This window comes from Saimiri boliviensis, chromosome 13 (genome assembly GCF_048565385.1).
Source record: "Saimiri boliviensis isolate mSaiBol1 chromosome 13, mSaiBol1.pri, whole genome shotgun sequence".
NCBI classification, from domain to species: domain Eukaryota; kingdom Metazoa; phylum Chordata; class Mammalia; order Primates; family Cebidae; genus Saimiri; species Saimiri boliviensis.
In genome coordinates, this window is record NC_133461.1 from 63712238 (window position 1) to 63727582 (window position 15345).

The following is a 15345-nucleotide window of genomic DNA, read 5'->3' on the forward strand; positions in this document are numbered from 1 at the left end:
TAGAATTTGTATTCAGTTTTGAAAATGTGAATGCAGCGTTTTGAAGCCAGTGGATGTACAGTACCTCTCACACCAAGCTCCTGAGTAGCCTGGAGCACACTGGTCACAGACCACTTCGTCGCCGTCATTGAGGTGGCAGGTGGGGCTGAAACTGTCAAAACATTAGAAATGAACAAATTTTTCCAGTGAATGAAGCTGAATTTCTAAATATTTAAACTACTGAATTTCTACCACTCCTGTGCTTACAAACTTTCAGTGAGACCTGCTTGGCTCAGAACTCAGAGCCTCTCGTCATCCAGCCCACTTTGTGAGCCTCAACGCCTCACCGACTCCTGGTCCCATGATCCGGGCACCGACCCTTGCTCCTCCTCTCTAGTCCTCTTGTTCTCAGCCCACAGCACGCCTGCTTCCCCACCCTCTGCCAGGGTTAATCCAGCTTAGCCCCAGTGCCCAACCCAGCTGACGCTTCCTCCAGGAGGCCTGCTTGGGTGCTCCTGGGATGCTGGGTTCCCCGCCTCAGAGCCCTGCCCATACCAGGGCAAAAGTGAGCTCGCCCAAACCCAGCATGGTCAGGGGGCTCTTGCAGCTCTCCGGAGACCTCCTGCTGACTGAAGCCCCGTTCAAACCCTATTTCTAAACCCCAGAGAGCTGATGCAGGGTGGATGACAGTATCCACCCCCAGTTTCATCGCAAGTAACCCTGATTGCATCCTTTTTATATGCTGGAATTTCAAATATAAATCCCTAGGGGAATTCTTTGAGAGTAGATGGAGGAAGAATTCTAAAAGTTAAACCAGCGAGAGACAAAGAGGCTTTTAAGCTGTGGGGCACACCTGCCCAGCATGATGACAAGGCCTTGCCTCTCCTTCCACGCCCTTCCATGCCTTCTGTTCCATGGCCTGCTGCAATTCCTCAAATGGGCAGCGCCTGTTCCTGCTGCCATGCCATGGCACGCCCAGCTCCATCTGCCTGGAACATCCGTCTACGCTGCCTGTGGAATTCCTTCTCCTGCAAGTCTGAGATAAGAGTTTCCTGCACTCACCTAGGTAAGCTGGACACTGCTCTCCCTCCACCCCACCATTTAGTGGACAGGCCTCATTACAATCACAACCACACTGAGTCCCCTGGGGCCCACAGCCAGGTGAGAACTGTTTGCAATTCAGAACACCTGCTGTAAAACCCAGGACACAGTAGGCACTCCGTAAATATCTGTTGAATCAATGAATGGATTCAGACTATTCTTTTTTTTTTTTTTTTTTGAGACGGAGTTTCGCCCTTGTTACCCAGGCTGGAGTGCAATGGCGCGATCTCGGCTCACCGCAACCTCCGCCTCCTGGGCTCAGGCAATTCTCCTGCCTCAGCCTCCTGAGTAGCTGGGATTACAGGCACGTGCCACCATGCCCAGCTAATTTTTTGCACTTTTAGTAGAGACGGGGTTTCACCATGTTGACCAGGATGGTCTCGATCTCTCGACCTTGTGATCCACCCGCCTCGGCCTCCCAACGTGCTGGGATTACAGGCTTGAGCCACCGCGCCCGGCCAGACTATTCTTGTTTAGCCTCATATGTGCGTATTTTGGGCATTAGATCAAAAACTCCCTAAGTCGAGGGACAATGTTTTACTCCTCTCTGTATCTCCTCTACCTCCTAACCCAGTGGATAACCAGGAAGAACCTAGAAGGAAAACAGCGTACATCTGTCCTTGCTGGCACACACCTTTTCTTGCCTATTTTAATACACCAAACTTTTGTTTACAAGAAAATAATCCACCCCTCTGTTTTTAACCCAAATCCATTGCCACTGGGCAAAATTTACACACTTATTACACACAAAGTCTTTCTCTGAAGACATTAGTAGGCATCTGGGTGGGAATCCTGACCATGCTGGCAGGAACGCCTGATGAGGTCCGAGGCTTACTTGTTGGTGGCCATGGTGAGAGGGCAGGCGCAGGGCTGGCAGTCCCCAGGGGTCCCTCGGGAAGGCTCCCCGTAGAAGCCGGGCAAGCACCGCTCACAGTGGTCGCCGGTGGTGTTGTGCGCGCATGCCTAGGAACATGCACCAGAAGAATCAGCTCAGATTGTTTTAAAGGATTTTCGGATTTATCTACAAGCAACTTAAAGTCCAAGTGGAAAAAAAAGACAAAATGCTAAAACCAGTCACCAAACTCTAAGCTGTATGAGGAAGGCCTTCTGTTTTCAGATTAATACCAGCAAGTGTCATTTGCATAAATGAGAAACCTGAGCACTTTCTCTCTGACTGGTGAGCATGACAGGGGTGGAGGTGGAGGGTCAAGCCTTTGCAAACATGACAGCAAGTGCCCCTTCAGCCAGACGGTCCGACTGCTCCCTCTAATCGGAAATTCTGATGAAGAGTGAGATGTGCACGTGGTCTTATAGTCTCCACCTCCAACTGTTTTCTACTTACAGAAGGAAAGAATAGTTCATATATAGTGGAGAAATTGACCAACACCTTGCCTGTGTAATCAGAATTAACATCACCAGTGAGGGCCAGACAGACCCTGGGACCCCCATTGGCAGCGCTCTGATTAACTCGTCCTTGACCAAGTATACCAGCGTGAATCATCCATGAGAAACAAAAGAAGAGCCCAGAACCAAGCACATTAGATTTTTTTAAAATGATTATATTATTCAAGATGCCAATAGCATAAAATACCAAAAAAGGCAGTAGAAACATTTCCTATTAAAGAGCCTAAGAGATATGATGATAAAATTCAATACCTGATCCTAGCTGGGGGCCTGTGCTGGAGGGAAGAATGCTATACAGGCCATAACGGGGTCAACTGACAAAACTGAGAAGCAGGTGGTAGGTTAGAAAAAGCAGAGTATCAGCATTAAATTTACTTAAGTTGATAAGCGTTCTGTGGTTATTAAGAGAAGAGCCTATTCAGAGTGATATACACACTGAAATGGCCATTGTCTATGCAACTTATTCTCGAACAGTTTCGAAAAACATATTATAATTAGTTAGGTAGATGGATAATGATATTAAGAAGGCAAAGGGGTAACAAGAGGGCAGTCTAGATTAATGGCAGGTGTTCTACCTACCATTCTTATTCTTACAAATTGTGGGTAAATTCCAAATTATTTCCAAATAAAGAGGTTTTCTTTTTTTAAATGGAGGATCAAAACTACGAGACATGAGAAGCAAAAAAATAATAATAATAATAAGAAATCCATCATCAGGAAAAAAAAAAACAGTCATTAGAAACATACCCAGGAATCACAGAGACGATGCAATTGGCAGGCATTTAAAATGCTATTATAGGCCGGGCGTGGCAGTTCACACCTGTAATCCCAGCACTTTGGGAGGCTGAGGCAGGTGGGTAACCTGAGGTCAGGAGTTCGAGACCAACCTGGCCAACATGGAGAAACCTGTCTCTACTAAAAACACAAAAATTAGCCAGGCATGGTGGCGGGCACCTGTAATCCCAGCTACTTGGGAGGCTGAGATGGGAGGATTGCTTGAACCCGGGAGGCAGAGGTTGCAGTGAGCCGAGATCACGCCACTGCACTCCAGCCTGGGCGACAGAGCAAGACTCTGTCTCAAAACAAAAACAAAAAAGCTATTATAAACATGCTCAAAGTCTTGAAGGAAACATAAACACTTTGAAAAGAGAAATGCAAGATATAAAGTAGGACCAAGAGGACTGAAGTATTGAAGGGGTGGGCATCCCATCAGAGTCCACATCGCAGGAGAAGAGACCAGTGAATTTGAAAACAACAGAAACTCAAATTCGAGGAAAAAACAACTTAAAAGAACCCAGCCTCCATCATCTCTGGATCAATGTCACGTGCAATTAGATTGGAGCTGGAAGGTGAAAAGATATTTAGTTAAAACTTTTTGTAACTTGTTAGCTACAAACTCACAAATTCCAGAAGCTCAATAAACCCCAGCATAAAGAACTCCACACCAACGCACAGTCAGTGCTCAAACCCAGGGACACAAAGACCATCTTAACAGCAGGCAGGGAAAAAAGACAGAATAACACACAGAAATACACAGATGACCACCAGCTTCTCAGCTGAAGCCATGTAAGCCACGGCTAACAGAACAATTTTAAAGAACTGAAAGAGAAATCTGCAAAAATCAATTTCAAAACCAAAGGCAGAATAAAGCCTTTTTCAGATAAAGGAGCCTTAAGAGAATCTGTCAACCAGCAGATCTGCCCCAGAGAAAGGCTAACAACCCAGGCTGCAGAAAGGAGGGGTACCTACCAGATGAAAGCGTGGATTTATACCAGCGAATGAAGAGCATTGGAAATGGTACATACGTGAAAAAATATGAAAAACTTTCCCCCTCATTTAAAACATTTTGAAAGAAAGTGCAGTTGTGCTGAACCCGGTGGACAGTAGGTGTGCAGGAGCAAAGGGCAGGGAGGGGAGGGGAGGTGGGCACTGGGGCCAGGACCAGGCAGCAGCGACCCCCGGGGCAGCGACAGGCTCCAGGACAGCGGGGCTGCTCTGCACACCTGTGCGGCTGCTCCTCTTGGTGTGCACCTTGGCTCCCACTTTCCCTTGTCCCCTACTCTTAGAGCCACTCATTTTACAGACTTTTATTGGTCATTTTTCATCTAGCAATTTAAATAGTATTTTCAGTTTCTAACCATATACATTTCCATCATTTCTCAGGTTGATTCAAGTTTTCCCGTCTATTACATTTAATTTGGAATTGTAAGCATTTGTTATTACATCCATTTTACTCCAGGGCTTCACCAGTTTTACTCAGGGTTACCCTAGACCAGAGCATCTAAGCTGGAATGCGAATATATTAATAAATGCACCTGGGTTACCTGTAGATTCTGATTCGGGGGGTCTGAGATGGGACCTGAGTTTCTGTACTTCTAGCAAGCTCCCAGGCAATGCTCCCATTGCTGGTCCTCAGACAACAGGGTCTTAGACTTTTTTCCCTTCTCCTCCTTCTTAGGACCTTGATTTTGCTAATGAATTCAAATTAATTCAAGATGTGGCTGGGCACAGTGGCTCACACCTGGAATCCCAGCACTCTGGGAGGCAGAGGCAGGTGGATCACCTGAGGTCAGGAGTTCGAGACCAGCCTGCACAACATGGTGAAACCCCGACTCGCCTAAAAATACAAAAAAAAAATTAGCCAGGCATGGTGGTGGGTGCTTTAATCCCAGCTACTCGGGAGGCTAAGGCAGGAGAATCACTTGAACCTGAGAGGCAGAGTTGCAGTTAGCCCAGATCATGCTACTGCACTCCAGCCTGGGAAACAAGAGTAAAACTCTGTCTCAAAAAAAAAAAAAAAAAAAAAAAAAAAAGGCGCAACTGTTCTTAGTAAAGGGTTACATGTTTGAGCTAAAAGTATTCTGCACAATAACTGCAATTTCATTTTTAAATATTTGATAATGCTTATTTGGGAGATGTCTATGGTCTGTTTTCTCTGACAAAGGAATCAGATTGTGCTCCTTCTCTTTGAGGAAACTCATGTGTAGTTCTGTTGAGGGTCTGTGTCAGTGTGTTTTCAGGTATGTGCCACCAGCCCGTCACCTGACTGTCCTTGACAGTGGATCTGGTATGTGAAGGAATAAGACTGTTTCTCTCCGTGAGGAGGAAAAACATCTCTTGATTGAAAAAAGAAAGACCTGAGGGCCCAAGACATGCTCAGTTTCCCGTGATGCCACTCTCTTTTCTAACTCACGCCAAGCTGCAAGGAAAAGAAACAGGTTTCTCCTTCTAACAAAGGGCAGAGAGAGCGCAGAGAGAAAACAGGGGCTCTGAGAGAAACTGGAACCTTGTCTCTAATGAACTATAAAAATAATCAACTCCTGGAAGCTAGATGGTTATATGAAAGGCCCAGGGCTATGAGCCACTACATAAAAGGAAGAATTAATGGCTTCTTTTAACAATTGATTAGAAAAAAGGCAAAGTTAGATGAAACAGATAAATGACGCTACCACATTGACTGTATTTCCTTAAATTCTAATACAACTTTTTTTATTTCTGCCCCTCTGAAACATTAGTTGTTAAACATGAGGAAAATAGTAATTTTAGAGTGGAAAAGCCTGGCAGACATCACCTAATTCAAGTGACCCACATTCACAGCCCCAGGAAGAAGACGGATATCATATCCCTCTGGTCACAATGAGAGGGCACAGCACCTCCATGTCTCTGGCCAAAAATGCATCACCTCAACCTAGTCATAGGAACGCCTCAGACAAGCCCTGGCGGAGGAACATTCCACAGAGTGACCAGGGCTCTTCAAAAATGCCATAGTCATGAAGGACAAGGGAGTGAGGAACTAGTTGTCCCAGAGGAGAGGAGGCTAAGGAGACAAGGTCATTGAATGGTATGGCGTCCTGGGTTTGATCCTAGAAAAAGAAAGGAGCATGATCGGAAAACTGACGACATCGGAAAGCGGAGTGGAGTTCAGTTAATCCCACTGTGCCCCTTCTTCATTTTGATAACTATACTCTGGCTATGCAGGATGGCAGCATTAGGGGATACCGGGGGAGGCTTACTCCAGAACCCGCTGTACTTTTATAACTCTTTCATAGCTCTTTGGAAGTCTAAAATTATTTCCAAAACATGTTTAAAGCTGCAAAGTTATTATTTATTACAATTAAAGCTTTAAGGCCAGTTGCTATTGAGCACTTTCACGATGAGCATATATATTTGTAAACATACATTAATGGACGCATGAGAGACCACAGCCTGCTGTCCCCCAACCCCACCCCACCCCAAATGCTGGCAGGAGGCCTTGCAAACCCAAGTGGCAAAGGAAAGGAGGTGAAAAAAGCAACAACCTCATTAAGTGGTTGGCAGCTGTGCACCTGAGGAAAGCAATCCTGGAGGGACTGAGTCTGCCTGAAAACCGCCCCTTCGCGCAATTCCTACAGAAGCTTTGCTTACAGAACAAAGGGCAAAATTAAAACTTTACTTACAGAAGAAAGAAAAATTAATCTAGATAGAATAAGCCACGCTGGGCATCATTCTGAGATCTTCTCCCCTGGGCCTGGTAATTAAGTTTTTCCAACTCTGTGACTCAGTCAATCCCTTTTGGAAAAAGCATGAACATTTCCCTTCCAGGTGACCAGGGTACCGCTGATTAGCAGTCACTCCACCTCTGAGGATCGAACCCATGAGACCCCAGAGTGTGGCCTGGCTTCAAAGCATACAGCCTAGAAGAATTCCTGATTGAAGTTAAGAAGCAAGTCCTGCCCCATACCTGCCCCATAGTTCATCCTCAGGATTACCTATTTCTTAAGCCCTGTTTCAACTCATATTGCATGAAAGAGGGACCTGTTTCATGAATTTATCCCGACTAACTATAAAGCATGGTATATAAGTGAGTGTGATTATATTTTATTCATCTTCTTATGGTATATTACGTAATATCATGATTTAAAAAATACCAGCACTGCCGGGCACGGTGGCTTAAGCCTGTAATCCCAGCACTTTGGGAGGCCGAGGCGGGTGGATCACGAGGTCAAGAGATTGAGACCATCCTGGTCAACATGGTGAAACCCCGTCTCTACTAAAGATACAAAAAAATTAGCTGGGCATGGTGGCGTGTGCCTGTAATCCCAGCTACTCAGGAGGCAGAGGCAGGAGAATTGCCTGAACCCAGGAGACGGAGGTTGCGGTGAGCCGAGATTGCACCATTGCACTCCAGCCTGGGTAACAAGAGCGAAACTCCGTCTCAAAAAAAAAAAAAAAAAAAAAAAAAAAAAAAAATACCAGCATTGCCTGTGGCCTCAGCTACTTGGAGGGCTGAGGCAGGGGGACCACTTGAACCCAGAAGGTCCAGGACTGCAGTCAGCGGTGTCGGTGCCACTGCACTCCAGCCTGGGTGACGAGGTAAGACCCTGCCTCAAATAAATAACTAATAGCGCTCCCATCTCAAAGATCTTATCCTTTCTATTTAATAAGTGGACAACAGTTTCTACATTTCTATTGCTTTATAGCCTCAGCAAATAAAAACAATTCCTTTATATTGTTCTAATAAAGAAACTATAATGAAATTTTAGATCCCTTTTCCACTATTACCAAAGTGACTTTAAAAAAAAAAAAAAACCACACAGGAAACATTTCATGATATGAGCTTAGATCTGTAAATTTTCTTCGGGGTCTATGAGGCCAGGGTTATTCCACGGAGGAAGCACTTTAAAAAAAAATCACTTGTACACAGCAAATGGCTCTGAAGCGGGAGGAGAGGGCACCTGAACTTGGGCGAGGGACTCACAATGCAAACGCCGTGCACGTCGCACTCAGCTGCATGGTCGTGGCATTCACAGGGTTGACAAATTCCTCCAAAGAGTATTCCATCCACTCGGTAATAGCCAGAGAGGCACGACTGCAAGAGAAAGGCAGGTCATCCTCCTTCCACTACGTACAAACGTAAACTGCTCAGTCGCCTATCAGTACAGAAATATCTTTCTCTTTTCTCAAACATCCTTGCTGAGGTATCATTTACATGCTACAAAATTCTCCCATTTTAAGTGTACAATTGAATGATTTGTAGTTAAAAAAAAAAAAATACTGAGCTCTGCAAACATCACCATAATCCAGTTCCTTATTTCTTTTTAAAGGCAGAAACATACACACACACACTTAATGGTTGTGTGATGGGTCTTATGATCTATTCTTGTTATGGTATTAGCATCAATACATTTGTCCAAGTAATTTCAAAATATTTTTAGCAACAGATTTGTTGAGGATTGTAGGTGGATTTTCATTTATTTCACATGGAAGGTGGAGCCTACCAAAGTAAACCAGCCAGGGGCCACAAAAGGTCTCAAAGTAGGCCTGGCTTGTCTAAAGCTGCCCGGGTCACATGCTGGTGATCTGCAAATGTTCAAATATGATCAAGTTCCATCCTCCTTAGAAACATGGTCAATGGCACGGGTATTGCAGGTTTCCTGTTGACTAAGGCAGGAGGGCAGTAGTAAGTCAGAATGTTGCCTGGTGCCCCAGCCCATCCCTGGTGGAGGAATCTGATTTTTTTTAAACAATGTGACTTCTAATATTTCTATTGCCCCCAAAAGTCTGAGCCAACCACTGGGTTGCTAAAGCCGAACTTCAAATGTTTGCCGTGACATCACCTTCAGTACGCTGTTTACCCCTTAGGAAGGAGTGAAAGGAAAAAGACAGAAGAGAGGAGAAGCGTCACCTCACAGGAGGTCCCCGTGTAGCCTTGCGGACATTCACAGTGTTCCACTTCAGCAGCCACTGCCAGGTCGATGGCATTAGGGCTGGCTACGTCCAAAGAGACGGACTCCAACCTACAAACATTATTATGTGACTCACATGCTCACAAACACATCTCACCCCTCAATGAACATGGGCTCCTGAAAGATTTAAATCCAACAAAAGGGTGATGTGATTTTTAAAAATAACTAAAGGTCTTTCACGATAATATGGTCTCCGGGAGCCATCATTATTCCCTGGAAATGCCTTCAGAGACGTGCTGTTGCCCAGACTACTGTGGGAAAGGTCTGGTGTTGTTTATTTGGGGTGGAAGCACCTCAGAAAAATTAGTCCATTCAATTATCACAAATACAAAGATTATTCCTAAATGTGTCATGGTATGCTTGTGTTAGGTGCATACAACTATTTTTTTATTTTCTTTTTTTGAGACAGTCTTGCTGTGCCACCCTGACTGGAGTGCAGTGGCATGACCTTAGCTCACTGCAACCTCTGCCTCCTAGGTGCAAACAATTCTCATGCCTCAGCCTCCCAGGTAGCTGGAACTACTGGCGTGCCTGACCATGCCTGGTTAATTGTTGGTTTGTTTGATTTGAGACAAAGTCTCGCTATGTGTCCAGGCTGGGATGCAGTGGCGCGATCTTGGCTCACTGCAACCTCCAACTCCCAGGTTCAAGGGATTCTCCTGCCTCAGCCTCCCCAGTAAGTGGGATTACAGACATGCACCAACATGCCCAGGTAACTTCTGTACTTTTAGTAGAGACAGAGTTTCGCCATGTTGGCCAAGATGATCCTGATCTCCTGACCTTGTGATCCTCCCTCCTTGGTCTCCCAAAGTACTGGGATTACAGGCGTGAGCCACCGCGCCTGGCCTAGCTGCATAGAATTTTATGCTTGGCACGGCATTGCCAGAAGTCACCCTCCTCAAAGTAATAAAATGACCAACGATGGATAAATTCACTTAAATGGACTGTGTAAAAACGAAGACCATGGCCAGACACAGTGGCTCATGCCTGTAATCCCAGAACTTTGGGAGGCTGAGGCAGGCAGACCACCTGAAGTCAGGAGTTCGAAACCAGCCTGAGCAACATGGTGAAACCCCATCTCTACTAAAAATACAAAAGTTAACTAGGCATGGTGGCTGGCGCCTGTAATCCCAGCCACTTGGGAGGCTGAGGCAGGAGAATCGCTTGAATCTGGGAGGTGGAGTTTGCAGTGAGCTGAGATCATGCCACTGCACTCCAGCCTGGGTAGCAGAGTGAGACTCCTTCTCAAAATAAAAAAAAGAACTAAGGCCATTAACTAAGACTATTACCATTAGGATAGTGAGAACCAGGAGCAACATGCAATATGGTCCAGACAATTGCTAACTCATCGGGCATTTCCCAGAAACCCCCTTTGAAAGTTTCTTGTCCTAATGTCAAGTCTGTATTCTACTGGATTCGCTTGTTGTGGACAATTGTTCTTATGTTTTCAATAAAATTACATTTATAAACGTAATGATTTTTAAGATAGCCAGTTCCTTTAGCTCTGTCCTTAATATAATGAATGTAAAATATGTTAAGCTTAAAATATATATTAATAAATAAGGATAAAATTGAAGTAACTTCCCCATAAGTTTTTCCTCCATTTTCAATACATACCTGTAAAGAGCCATTTTTGCAGAATTGTAGCTGGCTCTGATTAAAAGATGTGTCACATTGGCAAGGACAGTCATCAGCTGGTCACGATCAATCTGCTTTCTGCTGTTAAAATCTTGGAAGTTCTCAGGCACAATTTCAACCACATTTAGGTACTCTTCATAGGGTTGCAGTGACAGACCCTCAGCCTGTGTGCCTAAAGTGAGTCCATTCCCCTAACATTTAAAAACAAGAGAAAAGATATCTGTCATTTAATTTAATGACAAAATAAAAAATCAAATCAAATTTTGGATTCAGCAACATGGTTTTTCATTGGTGCCTAGAGTCTTGTGGCGAACACAATGGTGTGTATAGCTCTTGGCCCAGAATTATCAGAGAAAAGGTGTTTCATTGTATTCTTTTTACCGGGGTTCTAGTAATAAACTGAAAGGCTGTGTATTTTGCTGGGATCTTGGAAAAGAAATAAAGTCATGCAGTTGCCCACAGATTTTATCAAAGCAACCCAACTGACACCTCTAATCTTTAACTAAAGTGCAGAAGTAGAAAAAATGTGTAAACATAGCTCCAGCTTTTCATCAACTTGCTGTTAACGATAGTGATTTACCATGTGTGTCTGCAACTGTTCGGGCTGGAGATGGAAGTGCAGATAGCTCCAGGTGAAAGGACATGAGAACCTGGATTGGTTTCTGCCCAAACGTGCCCCCACCCTGGGACATTACCATGTGGGGAGCCCTCCTGAGTGGGGCTGATCTGGGTCTTTTTATGGAAACTGAGGATGTGGGAATGGGGACAGAGGCTGAGGACAAACATGGCAACATATCTACTGTCCTTTACTGCCAAGCACTGCCTAATCCATTCATCTGAGAGACAAAGTGGCATGGGAAAGGGGGACTTAAAAGAGTAGTAGATTCAAGGTCAAAACAAAAATTTGTCTCCTTTTAACTTAAGTTTTTTTTTTAAAGATAGGCTCCCTCTTTGTCACCCAGGTTGGAATACAGTGGTGTGATCATAGCTCACTATAGCCTTGAACTCCTGCGCTGAACCATCCTCCCACTTCAGCCCCCTGAGTATCTGGGATTACAGGTACGTGCCACAGTGCCTGGCTAAGATTTTTTGGAAGAGGATGTCTCACTATGTTGCCCAGACTGGTCTCAAACTCCTGGCCTCAAACGATCCTCCTATCTCAACCTCCCAAAGCATTTACATTATAAGCATAAGCCACCAAACCCAGCTCTCTTCCCTTTTTAAATGTGAAAGGATGGGTACACCCTGGAGATGAAGAGAAGAGCTGCAGGTGCTGTCCTGAGGCAACTCCAGAAATGGGCTCAAAGACAGATTCTCATAGTCACCATCTCAGTCATCCCTACACAAGGCCAGGCTCTGCTGAATGGCCACCTGGCCACCAGCTCCTTGCTGGGATGGCCTCACCTATTCACTTTCAGTCATAAACTATCATCCCACTAAGCCCTAAGCTCTATAGCAAAATCAAGGCAAAAACGATCACCTTAATGATGACGTCAGTGTGCGACATGAGGTTACTGTCTACCGTCTCCACTGGAATATCGTAAGACACCGTGTATTTCAGGAATCCACCAAATGCAGTCAGCTGAAATGTTTAAGCGAGAATGAACACGAAAGGGGAAAACAATCACAGCAACAATCAAGGAAGAGGAAGTGGTCACTGGGATCCATCGGCAAACCACTAGGCTGCCAGCTATCCCCACGGCCATGACAGGCAAGGAAATTCACATTAAAGGCAGTGAAGGGGAAGTATATTTATAAACGTTTTGTTTACTCAATATCACCAAAATGCAGGACATTGTTTGAAAGCACAGAAGAATGCACTCTGTTAGAGACCACAAGGTAAATCACTACGAACTTTTGTTAATCACACAATAGAGATTTACTTCACTTAAGTAATTTAGGGGATGAGGAGTTTGACCCACGTCTACAATCTCCACATTTTGATTTCAGCATCCTCCTTATAGGACAATAGACAACATGTTTGATTTGCTAGTTAGAGAAAGGACTAAAGATATTTCCTCTGATAAGATGTCCTTCAATATAAAATAAAGATTTTCTTTATGATGGGTAAGTGACAGCAATATAGTGTTTAGAACCCAATTTTGCACCATAAAATTGGAAAGGTGATATCAAGAGAAAAAAAATCATTGAACTCTGCTGATAAAATCATATAAACAGAACACGTGTTGCAGGATTATAATTTGATGAAAAAAACAAACATTTCAAAAATAAATACTCCTTAAAAATATATAAAACAAGCTTTAAAATGAAAATATAACCATCAAATTAAGTAGAAGTGTTCCAAGCTATAAGACTACACTAGCATGCAAGTGTGCCATTACTTTAAAGCAAAACAAACGCCCAGTCAGGAAAGCAGGAAGCTACAATAATTGAGATGGATTCTTGAGAATAAATTTCAGATCAATCGGAATCTGGAGAGTTGTGGCATAACTGGGGAAGGGGAATGGGAACACATCACTGCAAGGAAGGTTCAACCCTGCACACCAACGTCCACATTGCAGAAGCACCATTTTGCATTTTCTTGAAACATAACAAAAGCAGAAATTATTCCATCTGTTCCTAAATGTGAACTTCAGATGAGCACAGCCTGCCACGATACTGAAAGTGAGTGAGCAGCACAGTAGTTCCATTGCTGGAACCTTCCCTGAGCTGTTTTCTGCAGGCCAGGCCCTCCACTAAGCCCTGGACCTGCTCCGCTGAGCCTATGGCAAACTAAACCAAGCGGGAATGTGATGGACACTTCATCAACAAGTGGTCCGGGGACCCAGGAAGTTTATCTCAGAGATGGGAATGAGACTTCACCACACACACTGCTCGGGAACCAGACCAGAAGAGCAGAAGCTCTTATTTGAAGATACAATATAAAGTTTAACAAGGCTAGAAAACCTGCATATCATCAGATGCAAGCACAGGCTGTGAAATGCTGTCCGACACTCACTTGCGCTGTAAGACTACCTATGGTGCAGACAGCACAAGTTCTTTCTCAGTGTTCCCTGAGATCTTTGTTGCAGATGTCACTACTGCAGGGACGCACGCACCTTATTTCCGAGGTAGGCCTCGGGCGCCGCCCAGTAGTACCTGGGTGCCAGCCTCTGCATGACTGCGGTGTTGTTGATGCTGACCTGGTGGCGCCCGCCCAGCACATCTTGCTGAGACGGGATCTTCCTGGGACTGATCAAGTCGGTGACCAGCCACCCAGACATATTGTTCACCTTAAAAAAGAATCAAGAATGTTGACGTATGAAATAGAACTTACCTTAGATTTCACCCAGTGCAGCAGTAATATTTTCACAATGAAGAGATGGGCCAGAAAGCTTCTCTAGGGATGGCATTAACAAAACACCTGTGGCTGTTGAACCTCATGACCCTTGACCCTTCCACTAGTAAAGAACCAGGAGAGCCTGAGAACAAGTCCCACTACTCCAAATGCAGACCCAGTATAAGCAAACAAATGAGCAAAACTGTAAAGGTCATGGGTATAGACTTTAAGACAGCAGAGAGCATCATAAATGCAGTAAGCGAAATGTCTGTTGCTAATTCTGACTCCCTCTTCTTCATTGTTTCCCGCTTTTTACCCAAATGCTGAAAAATGTACAAAGATAACCTCTAGATCGTATACTCCCAATGTGTCACCTACATAGAAGTGATGGCACTCCCCCCAGTATGGTGGCCACAGCAGTCACCAGTGGGAAGTCCCTACTGAGAGGCTCCTGCCTTGCCTGCAGCCATCACACTGTCTCCACTTCTCTTAGCTATCACTGAACACCCCTCTTGAGCCCATCACCCCAGAACTCCCCACTCCCAAAACAACTTTCCTGCATTCATAAACCCCGTACCTCCTGCTGCTGTTCCCATCCTTGCCACTGGAGGGCCTCCTACTCCTTTGGCTCTTAGAGCTGGAAAACTCCCCTGGCCCCATGGCCCGCTGAGCTCCCTGGCCTGAGAGTAGCAGGGGCAGGTGGGGTGAGATCTGACCTCCCTACCCAATCCATTTCCCCACAGAAGAAACTGAAACATGACATGTTCTCCAGTGCCACATCATCCTGTTTTTTCTAGAGAAATGTGTGAGGGAGTAAGCACATGACCTATAAAGAAACTTGAGGGACAGAGGACTGGCTGCCTTTGACCCACGTTGGTGTCACTGCAAAGGGATGAGAGTGGTGTCACTGGGGAAGTCATCCTCATTTCTCCTAGCACGGCTCGTGCGAGCTTGCGCAATACGACCTGCTCATTAAATCCCGCCACACTGATAGCGCCTCCCACCTGCCCAACAGGCCAAGAGAGGCTGCTGCAGACATCAGAAACGCCGAAGCAGAAGCACTCGGAGCAGCCCTGGGGGTTTTTTTCCTTCAAGTTATAGAATCCTGGCTTGCAGCGATCACAGGCTTTCCCCTCGACGTTTTCCTGTAAGTTGGGGTAGAAGATTAGCTTTTGAAACCAGTGTGTCCAGAGAGAATACAATGACATTAACAAGACA

General features: G+C 45.0%; 1 protein-coding gene across 1 annotated transcript in view; it reads right to left on the bottom strand.

Annotated features, from left to right (window-relative positions):
- The window catches only part of LAMA1 (laminin subunit alpha 1), a 180642-nt gene that overhangs the window by 85059 nt on the left and 80238 nt on the right, over window positions 1–15345 (bottom strand). Inside the window, exons 11-18 of the mRNA XM_003924833.4 lie at window positions 15132–15272; window positions 13907–14080; window positions 12328–12429; window positions 10827–11038; window positions 9149–9260; window positions 8222–8332; window positions 1916–2043; window positions 65–151 (exon numbers count right to left, since the gene is read on the bottom strand). Of these exons, the coding sequence (XP_003924882.1) occupies window positions 65–151; window positions 1916–2043; window positions 8222–8332; window positions 9149–9260; window positions 10827–11038; window positions 12328–12429; window positions 13907–14080; window positions 15132–15272 (1067 nt within the window). The remainder of the gene's footprint in view (window positions 1–64; window positions 152–1915; window positions 2044–8221; window positions 8333–9148; window positions 9261–10826; window positions 11039–12327; window positions 12430–13906; window positions 14081–15131; window positions 15273–15345) is intronic.